Source organism: Drosophila mojavensis, unplaced genomic scaffold (assembly GCF_018153725.1).
Source record: "Drosophila mojavensis isolate 15081-1352.22 unplaced genomic scaffold, ASM1815372v1 contig_81, whole genome shotgun sequence".
Taxonomy (NCBI): domain Eukaryota; kingdom Metazoa; phylum Arthropoda; class Insecta; order Diptera; family Drosophilidae; genus Drosophila; species Drosophila mojavensis.
In genome coordinates this window covers 1,296,123-1,313,195 of record NW_025318907.1, presented here as the reverse complement: position 1 = coordinate 1,313,195, position 17,073 = coordinate 1,296,123, and the positions used below count along the sequence as shown (strand labels likewise).

Genomic DNA, 17,073 nt, shown 5'->3' with positions numbered 1-17,073 from the left:
CTATTGTTAGCCCGGCTTTCGATTGTCATTTCAACTTTACGCGCTTTGCATACATGTGTGTGCGTGTGTGTGTGTGTGTGTGTGTGTGTGTGTGTGTGTGTGTGTGCGTGTTTACGTGTATGGGGCGTGCCACATTAGCGGGAAAAAGAAAAATATGGTCATGTATTGTCAACACGCCCGCGCCCACGCGTCGTATGAGTACCGCGGCCGCGTCTGCCACGTTTCTCGCGCCATGTCAACATGCAAAACAACAGCGAGGCGGAAGCACATTGTGAACGCTACACGACTTCTCTATGCAGCGCCACCCCCGCACCGCCCCGCACCGCCCCGCACTGCCCTGCCCACCCCCTCCAACAACATGATGAGGTGTGGCCGATGCCTGTTTCTTTGGTCGTCGCAGCTCGCTGCAGCTGGTTACCGGAATGGAGCAATTATTATTTCGTAAATCGACGGAAGTTGTACAAGAACACAGCAGCAAAAACTCTGCAGCCTGAAGCAATCAAACAGTAACAAGATGATAATTGGAGCACGCCAGCGGAATATCAAATACGTTTATATGAATATCTTTATTTGCAGCTACCGCAGAGGCAAAGATTTAATCAGCTTCTGTTGATTTTAAGACTCCAGACTCTCTAACAAGCACATTGTCATACTGAAGGCGTATTCACAGAAGTCTTCGCCTCCATCGTGGATTTTCTTGCACTCGACGAACACCTCGCGATCCTTCGGTGTGAGCTCTTCGTGTTCGTTGACCAACTCAATGTCCACATGTCCATTCGAGTCGAGAATGTGCATTTCCGTGGCCATGCAGTGCAAGTAGCACTTGTATTTCTTATCAATACTATCCATATCTATATTCGAGTTGTTTTGGCTCAGCAATGTCTCATACTCAGCTTTCTCGATATCGTTGTCGGTCAAACACTTTGTTACCATCTCATCCATTTCATCTTCAGGAAAACTCTTAGTGGTCAAAAATTATTAAATATTAAAAAATATATATTAATGAAAAATCGATTTCACCTGCACACAAACGAGTAAAAGGGCAAACGAAATTGCAGCAAATGTATCCTTCGTGCGATCAAACATTGTATTTAGTTTTATATTTTATTTCGACACTGAAACTGAGTAAACTGGAATCACACGAATTTTGCCGTAAGTTTTATAGCAGCTCATTAAATTTATTTTAAATGGGTGATATATTCAAAAAGTTTTCTTATCCTGCTTGCAATCAACACGCTCTGGTTTTAGTAATTTGTTTATAATTATATCTAGCGCATCTGAGCTTTATTTCTGTTGATTCATGAATTTGTCGTGATCGCGTGTAACTTTCCAACTATCAGATAAAACTGAAACAATATTATTTAATTTAATTTAGAATCAACCGCAACCAATTTCAAGCATCATTCAAATTGAGACTCCATAGACGTGCGGACAAACCTTTAAGTCCATTTTTGACTCGCAGAACAGAATTTATATTAAATTGACCTCACGGCTTTGTATCATATATTCTATTTCTGCTAGCCAGGATTCTGCTGAATGAAAATAATTTTTATGTGAGAATACAAATTTGTTAGAATCTATGGTTTTTGCATTGAAAAAAAAAGGTAAAGTAAAGAATATAAATTTTGGAATAATTTTTTGAAATTAATTTTTATGTACACATAAATTTTTAAACAATTAAAAATTTTACAAATTCTATTTATATTTGCTAGTGTTTATAATTACATATAAATCTATAAGCTAAAATAAATATATTTTTTATATATATAAAAAATTGATATTTTTTTATCTATTTTTAACCACCGCTCATTATAAAAATAATCAACTACGCAAGGCCACATACTGAACGCTTAATCGGAAGATTCTCCATCTCCATCGTGCACTTTTTGCGATAAATGTGGAGCTTTGCTTCTCAAATTGATTCATCAATGCTTTATCAACATATCCACCAGAGTCTAGGAAGTCAACAATAGCATTTCTGATCGATTTTTTCCTCATCGATCTCTGATCTGTTTTGGTTCAAAAATTTCTCATATTCAACTCTCTCGATGTATTCATTAGCCAAGCATTTATCAACTTTGTTTGAATTCGTACAAGTTTATTAGTCAAAATATATTTAAATACTTTATTATTATTTTAACCTGGGCCAAAGCCAGCAGACAAGCAACAGGAATTACAACGGGGAATGCATATTTCGTGCAGTCAAATGTTTTATTTAATTTTTACTTAATTTCAGCACCAAAACAGAGCACCAGCACCAGCAGAGCACTATGTGATTTCAGGCGAGTTTTAGTTAGTTATTTATGAAAATATATTAAAAAAGTTTGCTTATCATGTTTGCAATCAACATGCACATTTTATTTAAACTTTATTTGCATAATTTAATCTATAGAGTTTTCATCAGTTATCTAGAGCATTTCGAGGCAACGAAATTGTTGAGTTTGCGTTGATCTGCCCAGAAATCCATTGATAATAATCACAATTTGTATAATGATAATTGTTCGTATGAAATTAAATAAACAAGAGCTTAGTTTTTTTTTTTTTTTTTTTTTTTTTTTTTTTTTTGTAATTTTTAATGTAATTTCATTTGGTAATTTTAATAAATCTAATAACAATTTGTGCTTTTTGACTTGGCTGAAAACTTCTGTTAGTTAACAGGTGAGCAGCTTACGCAGCAGTCAAATTTTTGTTGTATTAAAGTCTACACATTCAACTTCTATTACCAAAATGCAAACCTGAAACACAATAACAAAAACAACAACAACAGTTCGAAGAGCACGCGCCAAAAACTCACGTAAATTTCATTTTATACGCAGTGAAATTCGCATAACATTTCCTGTCAACATATTTTGCCACACTTTGCTGCAAAAATGAAGCGACAATGCAGCAGTAGCAGTCAGGCCATTATGCCCAGCATATACACACACACACACACACACATTGTCGCATACACACACAGAGAGAGCGACAAATTGGTCTGACAGCATCGGATGGGACATTTCTAACTATGCGACCTCAACACCAGTAACCAACACCAGCCGAGCACCCCTCGCTCTGCCACGCCCTCCCTCCCTGCCCCTGGGCAGCCCTTTTCTCGGCAAAGCGAAACGCGCTACAACAAATGAAAATTCCAAGAATATTCGCATTCGCAGTGAGTTTTGGCTTTTGCGGCTGCCAGTCGCTGTTTACTTGGCTTCCCCGGTTATTTACGGCCTGCAAATTTTTTTGCCTTCCTATTTGGTTTCTCTATAACAGTTTTTTGTTTTGCTTTCTGCTCTCTGTTCATTGTTTGGCTGGTTGCCAAAAGGGAAATATGTGTTGTGAAAATTGCACATTTTTATAGCCATCGCTAGGTGCTAAACTATGGCTATCTCTGCACGCTTCTCATTGCCACGCCCACTGCACACTGCCCACTTGCCACTCTGTCACTCCACCTACGACCTTTTTAATTGCGCCAACAACTTTTTTTCTTTATCAATTTCTGATTTGTAACCGAATTTCCATGCAGAGCATTTTGTCATAATTTGATTAAGGCTCCTCGTTTTTGGCCACGCCAGTGGCTAATTAGCCCTGTGAAGCTGCCGCGTGCATGGCTCGTTGAGCTCGATGCATAATTTATTTTCATAGCCAGCAATGCCGCACAATTGGCGAATATTTTGTAGTAAAGTCAACAGAATATCGAAGGGGGTTATGGTGGATCTGGAATACTCTCTATGTGGGAATTATACACAAATACGAGGATTTTATACCTAAGATAAACTATATAGAGTTTTGTTGAAGGGTAACGAGCGGTGGGGCATTTTATTGAGAATAGCTTAAGCGTTCAATAAATAAAAAAATATAAAATTGTAATAATTTGTTGTATTTTAAAAAATATATTTAGATATTATTTTATAAATTTTAAACAATATATTTACATGTATATAAATTATATATGCTATAGTTCCATATATATTTTTGTTCAATTTTTTATAGCATAAAATTTCATTACATGTTGAGTCTCATGAACCACAAGAAATTAATAGTAAATAAAATTAAAAAATGAAAAATGTATCAACCCCATGTGAAATGATTTCGCATCAAAGTAAAACTTAACTTGTAAAAATTGTGAAATTCGAAATTAGAAAAGCGCAAATGAAATCAAGAAATTAAACTAAAGCTGTTTACCTGCACTTTGAATGCAAAGAAATCAAATGTAAAGCCGAATACTTCGATTTATAACAACAGTGGCTGCTATTTGTAAATTGATGCAGTTAAGTGAAACTCTAACATATGCTGCCAGTGTGGAAGAACAATTTATATAAAACCCCATTGAAAGTTCATCCACATACCTGTTACAATGCACACACACACACATACAAGTAGATGCATATTTGCTACATTGCTTTGCAAAGCTTGAACTCATATTTCATAGATTATAATATCAATGGGAAGGGAGAGAGTGAGAGAGAGAGAGAGAGAGTGAGAGAGAGAGAGAGAGAGAGAGAGAGAGAGAGAGAGTGAGGGAGAGTGGTAAAGTTTTGCAGTCAGTTTCTTGAAGGTTAAGCAACACAAACAATGTGGCCTCCTGACATCTCTTGCCATTTATTAAACATGTCAGGGATAGAAGTGGGAAGCTGGAAGCTGGGAAACTGTGAGCCGGCAGCTGTAACCGGTAGCTGCAGCTCTTCAAGCAGCTTGTCGCTTGGGTGCCACCTAAGCGATTTTCAACTCTATGCAGCACTAAAAAAAGAGGGAGAAAAAAAAAAAGAAGACAAATAAGAAGAAGACAGAGACTTGCTATGCACAGAATAAAAGTAATGTGTAAAACTTTGGATGCTTTGCGTAATAAAAATAAATAGCACGCGACTCGGGCATGCATGGCACGTATTTTGCATGCACTTTGATGCCACGCCCACAGCCGCACAACAAAACGCCCACAAAATATGCATACATTGTTGGCACGTGCACGCATACAAAGGAATTTCCAAAGACATTGCGGGACATGTGTAAGGGCGGTGCACACAGGAAGAGGGAGAGAGAGAGAAGCAGAGAGAGAGAGAGAGAGAGAGACAGTTGTTGCAGCATTGCAGTCAGCCAGGGAAACTGAGACTAATTAATTGCCAAAATGCCGATTGCCGAACAGCCAGACATTGGGATTTCAGGCTGAACAATGGCTGCTCGGGTCACTTAGCAGCTTGGACGGAGCAATTAGTGTCGTGTCGGCCGGATCAGATGCTAAGTAGGCTAAAATCCTTAGCATTTTGTTGTGCATCAAAATAAACAGTCGCCGTTTCCCTAACAGCTTGAGGTTCGCGCTGAGCCGCTGAGCAGGAGCCGTTCGCTTTGAGTTCGCAGTAATTGCAAAATTTTTAATTAAATGTCAAGTGCTGGTCGCTTCTCTAAGCGCTCATAACTGCCAATGGGCACGCTTTAAGTTGTGGGCTGTGGGCCGTGGGCTGCGGGCTGACAGCTAGCTGACCAGCTGACCAGCTGACCAGCAGCTAGCTGACTTGGCTGGGAGCTTGTCCTGGGCGGCGGCGGGTGCCAGAGCGAGACCCGAGCTAAGAGCTATGTCCGGTGCGGACTTTGGTCATTTTTAACTTTCAGTGCGATTTGTACGCCTGGCTGCATTTTGTGACAATTTTTCGCTTAGTTCTAAAACTCCTCATTAGGGTATCTTGGGGTGTTCTAAACAACTTCATTGAATAACCGTATATGTAACAATTTAGTAAAATTTTTTAATAATTAATATTTAGTTCTTTATTCATTTTGAGAGTATATGCATTATAAAATTTAATTTAATTATCAAGTAAACATCAAGCGCTTATTTCTCTAATAAATTTGGATTTTTGTAAACCTAAACTATTGTTCTTTGATACTGTTTTATGTTAGAAAAGTTTTGACAAGCTTAACGAGCTTTAGAGCATACCCGCTGCTCTCTTCTTCAGTTAACTTCTTCTATGCGCTCTATTATATTTCGGCTTGCAACTATAAGGCTTAAATTTTCAGCTAAGCGCTTTGTGAGTGAAGAGTTTTAGTTTTGTTTGCTTTGAATACCCTACATATTTTGTGATGCTCAAGTGGGGTATGTACTTTATATTATTTATAAAACAAAATGAGCTACAATAATTATAAATTAAGTTTTTCTTTGTTCTCAACTATAACAAATATATGAAATGACTGAAAAAAAGAAACATATTTTGTGGTAATAAAAACTTAAAAATTAAGTTTGTTCTAAATGGAATATATAATAATATATATAATAATAATGTTCTCTTCAGTTCTATAAAACTTATTTATAAAAAACTATTGTATTAACTATTAGGCATTCAAATGTTCTTGAAAATTCAGATATTAATTTTATAAATATAGGACATTGATAGATTGCTACATAATATTGGGAAATAATATTATAACGACAATATAAAGCATAATTCGATAAAACATAATTTCGACAAGCATAATTGGCTAAACTTTTAGTAAAGCTAAGATTAACTTGGGAAATTTCCATTTTTTAAAGAATATTTTCATTTCTGACTTTATTATTATTTTGCATATATTTTACCGATAACAAACTCCAAATAAATTCCAAATACTGATTATGATAAAATAATATAAATAAATGCTGAGGAATAAACCAAAATACGCGAATCTATGTTTTTTGAATATAGATCAGAAATATCACCTATCTGCTATAAAAAGTCAAAATTAGTTTACAGGATATTTGCTTCGTTTCGCATTTTTGCCAAGTTTTACTATTTCTCATCCATTTTTTTGTTTTTTTGTTTTTTTTTGCTTTTCGGTTGTCCGTTAACTAAAAATAAACCGAGTGTTAAACGTGGCTTACACGTTGGTCATTTTTATTACCAGCGTGCGCCGTCAGCCGTGAATAATCGCATTAGTTGCGAAATTAAAAATTACAAAATAGAATAGATAAATCCACCCACGGCTGGGCGCCGCTAAGCCTTTTGTTGCCAAACGGAACAACTACTACTATTAACTAGCCAAGCCGTTTTCGGCACACGGCTTCGCATAATTTATATTAAAAAAGTCTGTCCGTGCCGGTGGCCGTGTCCGTGTCCATGTCCGTGTTGAGGTGTCCAGCAGTTGCCTATTTGCAAAGATTTACTGCTAATTGAATTACACGGAAAGGGATGCTGTACGGCGTGCGCAAATTTGTTAAGCTCCTTTGGAAGCCTAATGTCCTGGAAGCTAACTAGCTGAAGGGTCACCAAGAAGGTGTGGCAGCTGCCACGCCCACCACACACACACGCCGCTCTCATATGCCCATCGAAAACTTTTTCTCACGGTTACTTAAACAGGCCAGTCGACCCTTCAAGTTGAGGCTCGTTTTATGAATGGCGTCCAGGTTAAAGAGGGCTTAGTTGTAATTTGGAAGAGCGCCTGAATGATTTATTGATCAACTGATGGGTTTACAGTTGCCTAACAAATTATTTCGAATCATATTTGAGTTAAAGCTGCTGTCCTGCATTTGGCCTCATTGTTTGCTTGCCTATTAAATGATAACTGATTTGAGAAAGTGCATGCTCAACTGTATTAGATGCGAATTGCTTGCACGTAATTTCTTGCCATCCTGCTTCGCACAAATAATTGCATCCTTCAACACTTTGTGCGCTTTATTTGCGTTGCCTACTTTCAGGCGCTGGCTGGGATTAAATGCGCTCCAATTCGCTTGCTGACTGCTCGCCTGCCTACATTATTGAATTTCTTCAAGTCATATCTTTTATGCATCTCTCACTTTGACCGGCAAATGCAACAGACAGCTGCAATGGACACCAGCAGCGCCAGCTGCTGCCCCCGCTGCCCCTCCCCTACCATTTGCTCTCGTTCGAACAGAATTTTATTCTCGTCGAGCGATGGCCGGCAGCTGCCCGACTTGAAAGAAAGAGTAGGGTAGAGAGAGAGGGAGAGCAGCGTGTAAATTTAAATCAAATCTTCTGGCATGGGGCGAGTATTGAAATGAAATCAATTTCTTTTGTGCGGCATTTGAAAGGTTTCAAATGATTTTCAATTGTTGCTTGCCATCGCCTGTTGCCCGCTGCCCCTTCCTCGTCGCTTGTCGCTTGTTGCTTGTTGCTTGTTGGCCGTTGCCTGGTGGCCAGACATTGACAATCTGTTGAAGCGTCTTATATACTATATCGCCTTGGCCCCTCACATATCAAACTCATAATCCGATTTCGGTGTTAAATGATTTTTCCACGTATTGTGCGATTCAAGTGATTGTGTTGTTCAGCTCCGGCTAAGTGTACGTATGTGTGTGTGTGTGTGTGTCGAGCTTAGCAGCTTCAACTTTAACCCCGACACATGAGGTTCAATAGACATTGTTGCAGCTGCTGTTCACGCATGTGTGAGCGTGTGTCCCTTAAATTCCTGTACTTAACCCTTTCGACTGCACTTGCAGGCGAGACGACTCATTACTTGAGTGCTTAAATGGGCGTCTGTTGTTGCCGCTGCTGTTGCTGCCTCTGCTGTTGCTGCTGCTGCTGCCTTTTGTGGCAATTTTGAGTGTGCTCTAGAGTTTTTAACTAAAACAACAGCAGGCCAAAGTCATCGCCGTTCCCATCATCATCAGCATCAGCATCATCATCATCTGGCTTCTCAGTTGTATCGCAGCAGGTGCAGCTCCAGCTGCCTCGTTTTGTTTGTTGTAAAGTGCGCGCCAAGCGTCATTGATGCTGACGTTGATGTCCTCTCGTCCTCTGGTCCCCTCATCCCCTCGTCTCTCTGTCGACGGCATCTCCTTCATTCCTATGGTAGTCGTCAAGCTGCCACTTGTCACATGGCAACAGTTTAGTTTTCTAACCACTTGCAGCCAGTCGACGACACTCACACACACACACACACACACGCACACAACTCAACACACACACACTTGACTGCAAGTGCGCCTCAAGTTGCACTTTTACATACAGCAACGGAAATCAACGCTGTGCAAAAAGTGCCCCCAGTCGCCGGCAAATGAATGTAGAGCTGCGGAGAGGGGCGAGGGCAACTGAAGATCGGGTAGGCGACGTTTATGTAGTTAAGTCGTTGTCGCCACACAAGACAAGGCAGCATAGACTAGGACAAGTGCTATATTTTCATTAATTATAAAATAATATGTTTTAAGGTTTTTATTTGTAAATATTTTCTGTTGAATTTTAAGTGTTTTTTTTTTTTTTTTTTTTTTTTAAATGGGAGATTAGCTTTTTATATATTAATATTTAATTAATTCCTTTTTTTTTTTAATGGCAGATTAGCTTTTTATATATATTAATAAATAAAAAAATTATGATAATGCAAATTTTTAAAATAATTAAAATGTTTATTATCATTAATTTTATTTTATTTATTAATATATAAAAATTTAAAAGCGAACAACAAGGGATTTTCAATATAACTTAAAACAAGCATTAAACATTTTTTGTAAATTTATTAAAATTCTATAAAAATTTCATACATATATTTTTACAAAAATTACTAAATATTTATTAGTATTATATATATAAATAGTTTTTGGTATAACAATACAATTAATAGTTTAATGATTAATGTTAAAAATTTATTTTTAATTCATATTATATTAAAAAGATAATATGAAACATAATAAAATTATTCAGTGCATTAAAAATATTATATATAATTTAAAAAAGTAATTTTTCACGCATATTTAATAAAATAAAAATCGAACTATTTTTCTTTTAATTAAAGAGGAAAAACAAAGTCGAAGCATTTACTTATTCAAGAAAATAGTTTTTGCTTTCTTTCAAATGATTTCCACGCAACTGAAAGTCAGTTGTAATCCTCTAAGTTGACATCTACAGGGTATGTTGCTTCGTAGATGGCTAAGCTCGTTGTCACTGCCATTGTTGTTGTTGTTGCTGCTGTTGATATTGTTGTTCTGGTTGCTTAAGTACATTGCTTAGCTTGTTTTTTTGTTCCTCTCGTATTCCTTGCATGTGCATGTCAAAAGGTCATTGGTTGGGTAAACGGCCCGACAGTTGATTTAGCACATTGACTGAGGCCAGACTTTCTTCATTTGCAGATCTGAGTCTATTTTAAAGCAGGCAGCCTAGCCACAAGCTCTTCAAAACTTGGCACACTTTTCGTGTGCGCCCCGAGGCAGCTTCAATTAGTTTGCTCAGCCTGCTCCATGACTTTGTCCAGCTTGCACTTATTTCTACTCCAGCCGCCGCTGCTGCTGCTGCCCTCGGCCCCGCCCACCCTCAAGCCGGCTAGCCACTTAGTTGTTCAGTAGATATTCCGCTCTCCGCTTGCATTTGTATGCATTCCAAATATTTGTGTTGTCCTTGTTGTTGCCCTTTTGTTGTTGTTGTTTTTGTTGTTGTTGTTTTTGTTGTTGCTCTGGCAACAGCTGCGCTCCAAAAACTGTGTAAGTAATTTAGTAAAATATTATAAAAATATAAGAAAATAAGCAACAAATTGCAAAACATTTTTGGTCACTTTGTTCTATTTGTAGATATTACTCTGCTTGTTGTGTTGTTGCCTCTGCTATTGTTGTTGGTTTTGTTGTTTTTGTCATTTCTGGTCTGTTGGTCTTGTTTGCTGGCGAACAACACTTTAAAGCATATCGACTACGCTTAGCTTCTGGGCATTAACTGAGCACTTTACTTTAACTTACCATAGAAAATGGAAATAAGTTAGATTTAAGTTTTCGATATTGCATAAAACGATTATTTGTTAAAGTTGATTAGAAATCGATAAGAGAGAGCAGGCAATATGGACGAATCTATACTCTTAAATAGTTTAGAGAATATGATGAAAATAAAATATTTATTTCATGTTGGAGTTATTATAGGCAGAGATATTGAAAATGTGCAGGGAGGGAAACAACAACTTCGAGTTTCTGTGGGTTTCTAAAGATTTAAAAGTCTTATTCATTACAATAAAGTCAGATGATAATATGTGATATACAGGGATCTTATAAACTATGTAAAGGTATTTATACATAGAAAAACTTTAAAATAAGGAAATCAATCATTTATATTAATTAATTTTGCCAATTAATATATTCTTTTGATTTTAGATATATATTACGTAAGTTGCAATAGAAGAAAATTTGTTCAATAAAAGATAAAAAAATATATAACATATTTTTTAAATTTAAAAATAATTTTTTTTGTTTGTTTACTTTATTATACAATATTTTTATAATTATTATTATTATTTGGTTTATTATACAATAGTAAAAAAAAAAATAAATGTATTTATCTATTTTATTTTCTAAATACACTTTACATATATTAAACGGTAAATTAAAGAAGCATTTATCATTACTAAATGTTGCTTTGAATTTATTTAGTTTTTTTTACTTATATAAAACATAATAATTGAAGTAGTTTAAATATCAACTCAGTTGCATATCTTCCGAGAGTAGAATTTCGAAATGTTTCTTTGGGCCTTGGCTCAACTTCGTGTGTGGCGTGGCACAATATTTGTGTACATGTGTGCATTGTTGCATAAGTTGTAAAAATAACCTGCTGGCTGCCGCTGCTAGTGCCGCATGGCGAAAATATTTAGTTTCGATACGCTGCCTTTGGGCTAAACTCATTTAAATGCAAATGTGTAGCCAAGAAGCTTGAAGCTAGCATGCTGCCAATGCGTATGTGTGTGTGTGTGTGAGAGGGAGAGTATGTGGGTGTAGTAGAAAATGACTAGAAGTAAGTGCATAAAATTTAATAACTCCTGCCAAGTATTTAGCCAGAATATGAGCATGGCTAAGCGATCGCATCGCAAGGCCCGCCTGGGGGGCAGTTGGAGCTACTCGCATGCACTTTGCAAAATTATGCATAAATACTTGATGAGAAATTGGCGAATGTTGACCCCAAACTTCAATTGCAACGAGCCGGAGCCAGCGGACAAGTGGCAAAGTGAGCCTTGCCTTTGGCATCAAGTGTGAAAAGAATTTTAAATGTGTGCAATTACTCAAGAGTTGGCCACACACGCACACACACGCACACACACACAGATGAGCAGACTACGGCGTGGACACACACCTTTTTGCCCGGCTCAGATTTATGTGGCTTGGTTTTTGTGTGCTTGCGTGTGCGGGCTAAACTTTCGGCCATCCAACAGCTGACAGAGCTGCTGGCCAGGAGCTAACCAACCGGGCAGCGCTGCTCAGCCAGCAGCTTTTCAAGCTAATGTCCTCAATCCGTTGGCACTTGCAACTCCAACACTGTTGTTGTGGTTGTTGTTGTTGCTGTTGTTGTTGTCTGCTGTTGCATGACAAATGCTTTTGTTTACCCCAACATAATTCTTCTGTGATTGATGCGCTTCCCTCCTGTGCCTCACTCTGTCACGGTTTTGTTTTCATTTCTGATTTTGATTTTTCTTTCTTTCCTTTTTTTCTTTTTCTTTTTTTTGTGCTGGTTTGCTTTGTGCATGGCCCCTGACGAAAGGACTATATATTTTTGTCGCCTCGCTCTATGACATTAGTAATAATTCTGTCCAGACCTGTCGGTCAGCTCGTCGGCTCCTTCCTCCCCACGCGCTGTCAACACATTGCAGCCCCTGCAGTCGCCTTATCTTAAGCTCCAGACTCCTGCCGTCTGCCTCTGAAGTATTTATGCTAAGGCAGGCCACACTCTTAAAGTCATAAAGTGACTCGCCCAGCGCCTCACAGGTGTTTGGCATCATAATATTTTATGCGTTGTAGCTGCTGTAGAGCTGAATTAGAAAACAAGTTTGTGGCAGGAAATCAACAGAACTAAAATGTAAATGGCAAATATAAGTTTAGGTTATACGCTTAAGGAGCAAACTATAAAAGTAGTAAAAAGTTCTTTAATTAGAATAAACATAGAAGACTGTTTAAATAATATACTAGGAAAGGCCACGAAACTACAGAAGGTTGGCTTAGGGTGAATTTGTATTTAAAATTTGTTTATATAGTCAATGCTAATATTACCTAAAATAAAATGTCTATATTATAGATTTGTTGTGTAAGGCTAAAGGAACTCAAATCAAAATATTTCCTGATTGCTTACATTAAAATAGCTTGCAAATAAAAATAAAAAAAAAAAATATATATATTAAATTCAAATGAAATTCCTTTGCCTTGCAAATATTTCAATATTTGTTTACGATATCAATTTTGCTCTGATAAATTGCGCAAAGGCAAAAAGAATTAATAATTGCAGTCAAAACTGTCAAAGACGCCGCACGATGCGCGCATAATGCAAAACTTTTATCAATGCAAAATGTGTGTAAGTTAATTTGCAAAAGTTTTCAGTCGCCCCTTCCCTCCCTTCCCGCACAATTCTTCAAGTGATGTGTAGGGTATTAAAATGCAGCACAAGTTTCCGACAGTTGCTGTCAATATTAAAAGTTTGCTGTTGGTAGGCATAGAAAGAGTGCCGCGTCGATCTATACAAAGAGTCAATTCCGTATGGCTGCCGGCTGAGAGTTGAGTATAATTTCACCGTTACACGGCAATTACAGAGCACACGCCACAGACTTAAGACTAAAGTGCAAATCAAACGAAAGGGCAGAACTTAAAAGTTGACGTCGCGTAAATTGACAGCACATTTCCGCAGCAATGCGAGGGGTAGGGGTGGGGGCGAGGTTGAGGGCGGGGGTGTTCGGTTGTGTGGGGTGGGGTTAGCAAGTGGATGGCTAAGCTGTTAAAACAACTGACAACCACAGAAGTAGTGCGACTTTTACTGCGCTGCTGTTTCCGCTGTCGCTGCCTCTGCCGCTGCTGCTGCCACTGCCTCTGCCTCTGCCACTGGCTGACTGCAACTTTGCGCTTCCGGCGACAGCCGCCAGTCGACGACAGTTGTTGAAAAGTCGACAGCGGCGCATTTCTTTGGCTCCACCTCCTGTTTCAGCTGCAGCTCCAATTTCAGTTCTCCCGTTTTAGATGCTGCTGCTGCTGTTGCTGCTGCTGATGCTTTTGTTATTGTCCGGGTGCTTAACTGTTGTTGATGTGCATTTGGCACTTGTTGTAATTGCAGTGCGTCCCCGCGCGCAGCTCAGCTCTGTGGGCTATAAAAAGTGTAGCACAGTTCTCAGCGCCAACTGCAATGAGCTGTTAAAGTCTGTTTAAGCAACTCGTTGCGAAATTTATTACGAAATTCCATTAACTTCGCCTGGACATTGCTCACAACCGCAAAACTATGCAAATAAGCTGAGAATTTATTATGTAATGCGCGCAATGCGCTGCACTTAGACGCCGCGAACAGCGGCAAGCGGACCCGGCTCTACCCTGACTCCGTGAGATCAGCCTGGTCAGCGAGGGTGGTTTCGTTTCTTTGTGTGTGAATTGGGGGCGAATGGGGAGTTAGTATGGTGGGCCATGTTGATGAGACCGCACGTCAACCTAACGCCGCACGCCCTGCTCGAAAGCCCCGGCTGCTGGCCTAGTTCTTGGCGTTCTTTGCGGCCAGCTGAAAGCTTTTTGGTGTTGGTTAAGGTGCACAATGCGCCAAAAGTGTGTGCGGACGGATGTCTGCAAAGAGGAGGAGCTGCTTAAAGGGCTCTGCCCAACAGCGCTTGCCAGGTAATTGGGGCTAGCAGCTCAAATTGTTGTTTAATTTCCCGTTAAAATATTAGTTTTCCCATTTAAAGCGTTAACGCGCAACGCTGAAATATTAAAACCTAAGCGGAGGCAATGAAGAGGCCAGCTTTGCATTACTAAAAAGTTTTTTCGCTTCTGGGTTATAGGCGATTATGGTTGGGCTTAGCGTATGGCTAGATGAATAGAAGAACTGACTTTTTAAAATGACTATAAAAAGTATAAAAAAGTATATGAAAATCAAGATTACCTTAGCTTGGTAATGCAGAATGATTAAGTATGCTTTATATTATATTATATTAATATTATATTATATTATATTATATTATTTTATTATTATATTTATTTATATATTTATTAATATCCCCATCAATAATTAAATCGAATTTTCTTCAATTGTCTTGTGAAATTTATGCAAATTCTCGTATGGTTTGCACGTATCGAAAGCATTTCAGCAAAGACTTAAAGTTTTTTATTTTGTTTTCAGTTAAATTGGAACGTTTTTGTATACAAATCCCCAGCGATGGCTGTCCATTGTTAAATGTATGGCTTTATGAGCGGCTTTTTTCTTCTTATTGGTTAACTTGCCAATTTATGCGCACCAACAAAAACAAATAGCTCCAATAGCAGACAGCTCTTATAGAACAAAAAAAATTGCATGTATATATATATATATATATATATAAAATAAAATTAAAATAAAAACAAAAGGAAAACAGGCAGGAAGGACCAAATCCGGCGATTATATATTTAACAAAAATTTAAATAAAAATAAAAATTAAAAGCGTCACTGGCAGAGAATCAAGGGGCGAGTTAAACGTCTGTAAGCAGCAAGTGTCAGGCAAGCAATTGCAGCACCGATTGCGCTGCCAGAGCTGGAGGCAGGAGCTGGAAGCAGGAGCAGGAGGTGGAGCAGGAGGCGGAGCGCTGCTCAATTTATGCATCAGCAACAACAACATGAACGAAAAAGTCTGCAAGCAAACATATATTTATATGTCTGCGCCCACCAGCTGTGCGTGCATGTGTGTGTGTATGTGTGTGTGCGTATGTGTTTGACTGTCTGTGTGTGCTTGTGGATGGTGCCATGCATAAATTCGTAACTTGACCGCTTTTAAGTTGCATAAATTCTCGAATCCAAAGTGTCAACAGCACGAAATGCTGTTGTTGATTGTTGCTGCTGTTGCCGTTGCTGTTGCTGTTGTTGTTGCTGTTGTTGTTGTTGTTGTTGCTGCTGCTGCTGTTACTCAGCTGGCCATGCGTTGATGATAAGCTTTACGCGTTCGCTGCTTGATGTCGCATTGTTGTAAAATACAGCAACAACAGCCGACGACGACAACAACAGGAAGCGGCCATTGTGTTGGTGCAAGAAAGATGGCCGCTTTGATCCGTGTTGATATCAGGCCACTGCAACATCAACAGCAACAGCAACAGCAGCAGCAGCAGCAGTGGCCGCAGCAGCTGCGAGAGTGTTGAAAAAATTGTGTGGATTATGCGACAAGTGCAGTGGGCAACGTCGACAAAGGGACAGAGGCTGATGTGGCTCGAACTGGGTCGAGCGATGCTGACCGAGCAGAGCCTCTTCCATTTTTTTTTCCTTTAGTTAGTCTGCGTTTAGTTGTTGACTGTTGACGCTGCGTCGCTTGCACTGCCGGGTCACCTATGCCCATTGTCATGGCCTCTCTCCGGCTGGCAGTCAGTGAGCGAGTGAGCGAGTGCAGCTGGACATCAGCGGAGGCGCAGTCTGTTTGCCAGTCTGTCACACAGCTCACACATTCACATTCATTTCGAGTGACTCGCCTCGTTTTTGCCAGGGCTCGCCCAGCCCTCCCCAAAACTGGCCACATATGCCGCCTCTATGTAATGTCAATGGCACTAACAAAGCCTCGGGCGCTGCGATTTCTATTGTGGGAACAATTGCATGATGAATTGTTAGGCATTTGAAATGTAATTAAACACATTGTTATAATTAAAATTCAAAATAAATTGAATCAATATCATACAAAAATCGAATAAGGAATATAATTCTGGCATAAATTTATCAATTGCATAGCACCATCGAAAATTAAATCGATATCCAAATTGAATGAATTTGAACTTAAAATATTCCCGTATCCAAAATGTTTTTATTATGGAATACAATTAAATTATTTAAATAATTTTAAAATTAAATCTTATAAAAGAAATATTTGCATTCTATCAAAAAATAAAACTGACTAAGAAAAATTGTTTTCTTCTTATATCAATTATAGAATTATTAATTATAGGAAATTATGTTAAGCTGAATGACTTTAAATATCATATTATTATTGCAAGTAATCAATTGACTTTTACCAATAAACTTAAGGACAATAGAATAAGTTAATATAACAACCTACATATTTTGCATTGTATTATCATCAAAAAAAAAAAAAAAAAAAAAAAAAAAAAAATTTATATAGTTCGTCTCTCATTTATATGATAGTAAAAAATAATAAGTTGAGCTCTTCAATATGCATATTCGAGTTCAGCTGGCAGAGGCTGTCAACCATTGACACTGCTCAGGCTCAGGCTCAGAC

General features: G+C 38.3%; 1 protein-coding gene across 1 annotated transcript; it reads right to left on the bottom strand.

Annotated features, from left to right (window-relative positions):
* Positions 1-547: 547 nt before the first annotated feature.
* Positions 548-1,149, bottom strand: LOC6580406 (general odorant-binding protein 57c). Its single transcript, XM_002006211.3, has 2 exons — positions 1,021-1,149; positions 548-960 (listed from the first exon to the last, which is right to left on the bottom strand). The coding sequence occupies exons 1-2, from the start codon at positions 1,084-1,086 to the stop codon at positions 616-618; spliced, it is 411 nt and encodes a 136-aa protein (XP_002006247.2). The 5' UTR covers positions 1,087-1,149; the 3' UTR covers positions 548-615.
* Positions 1,150-17,073: the final 15,924 nt, after the last annotated feature.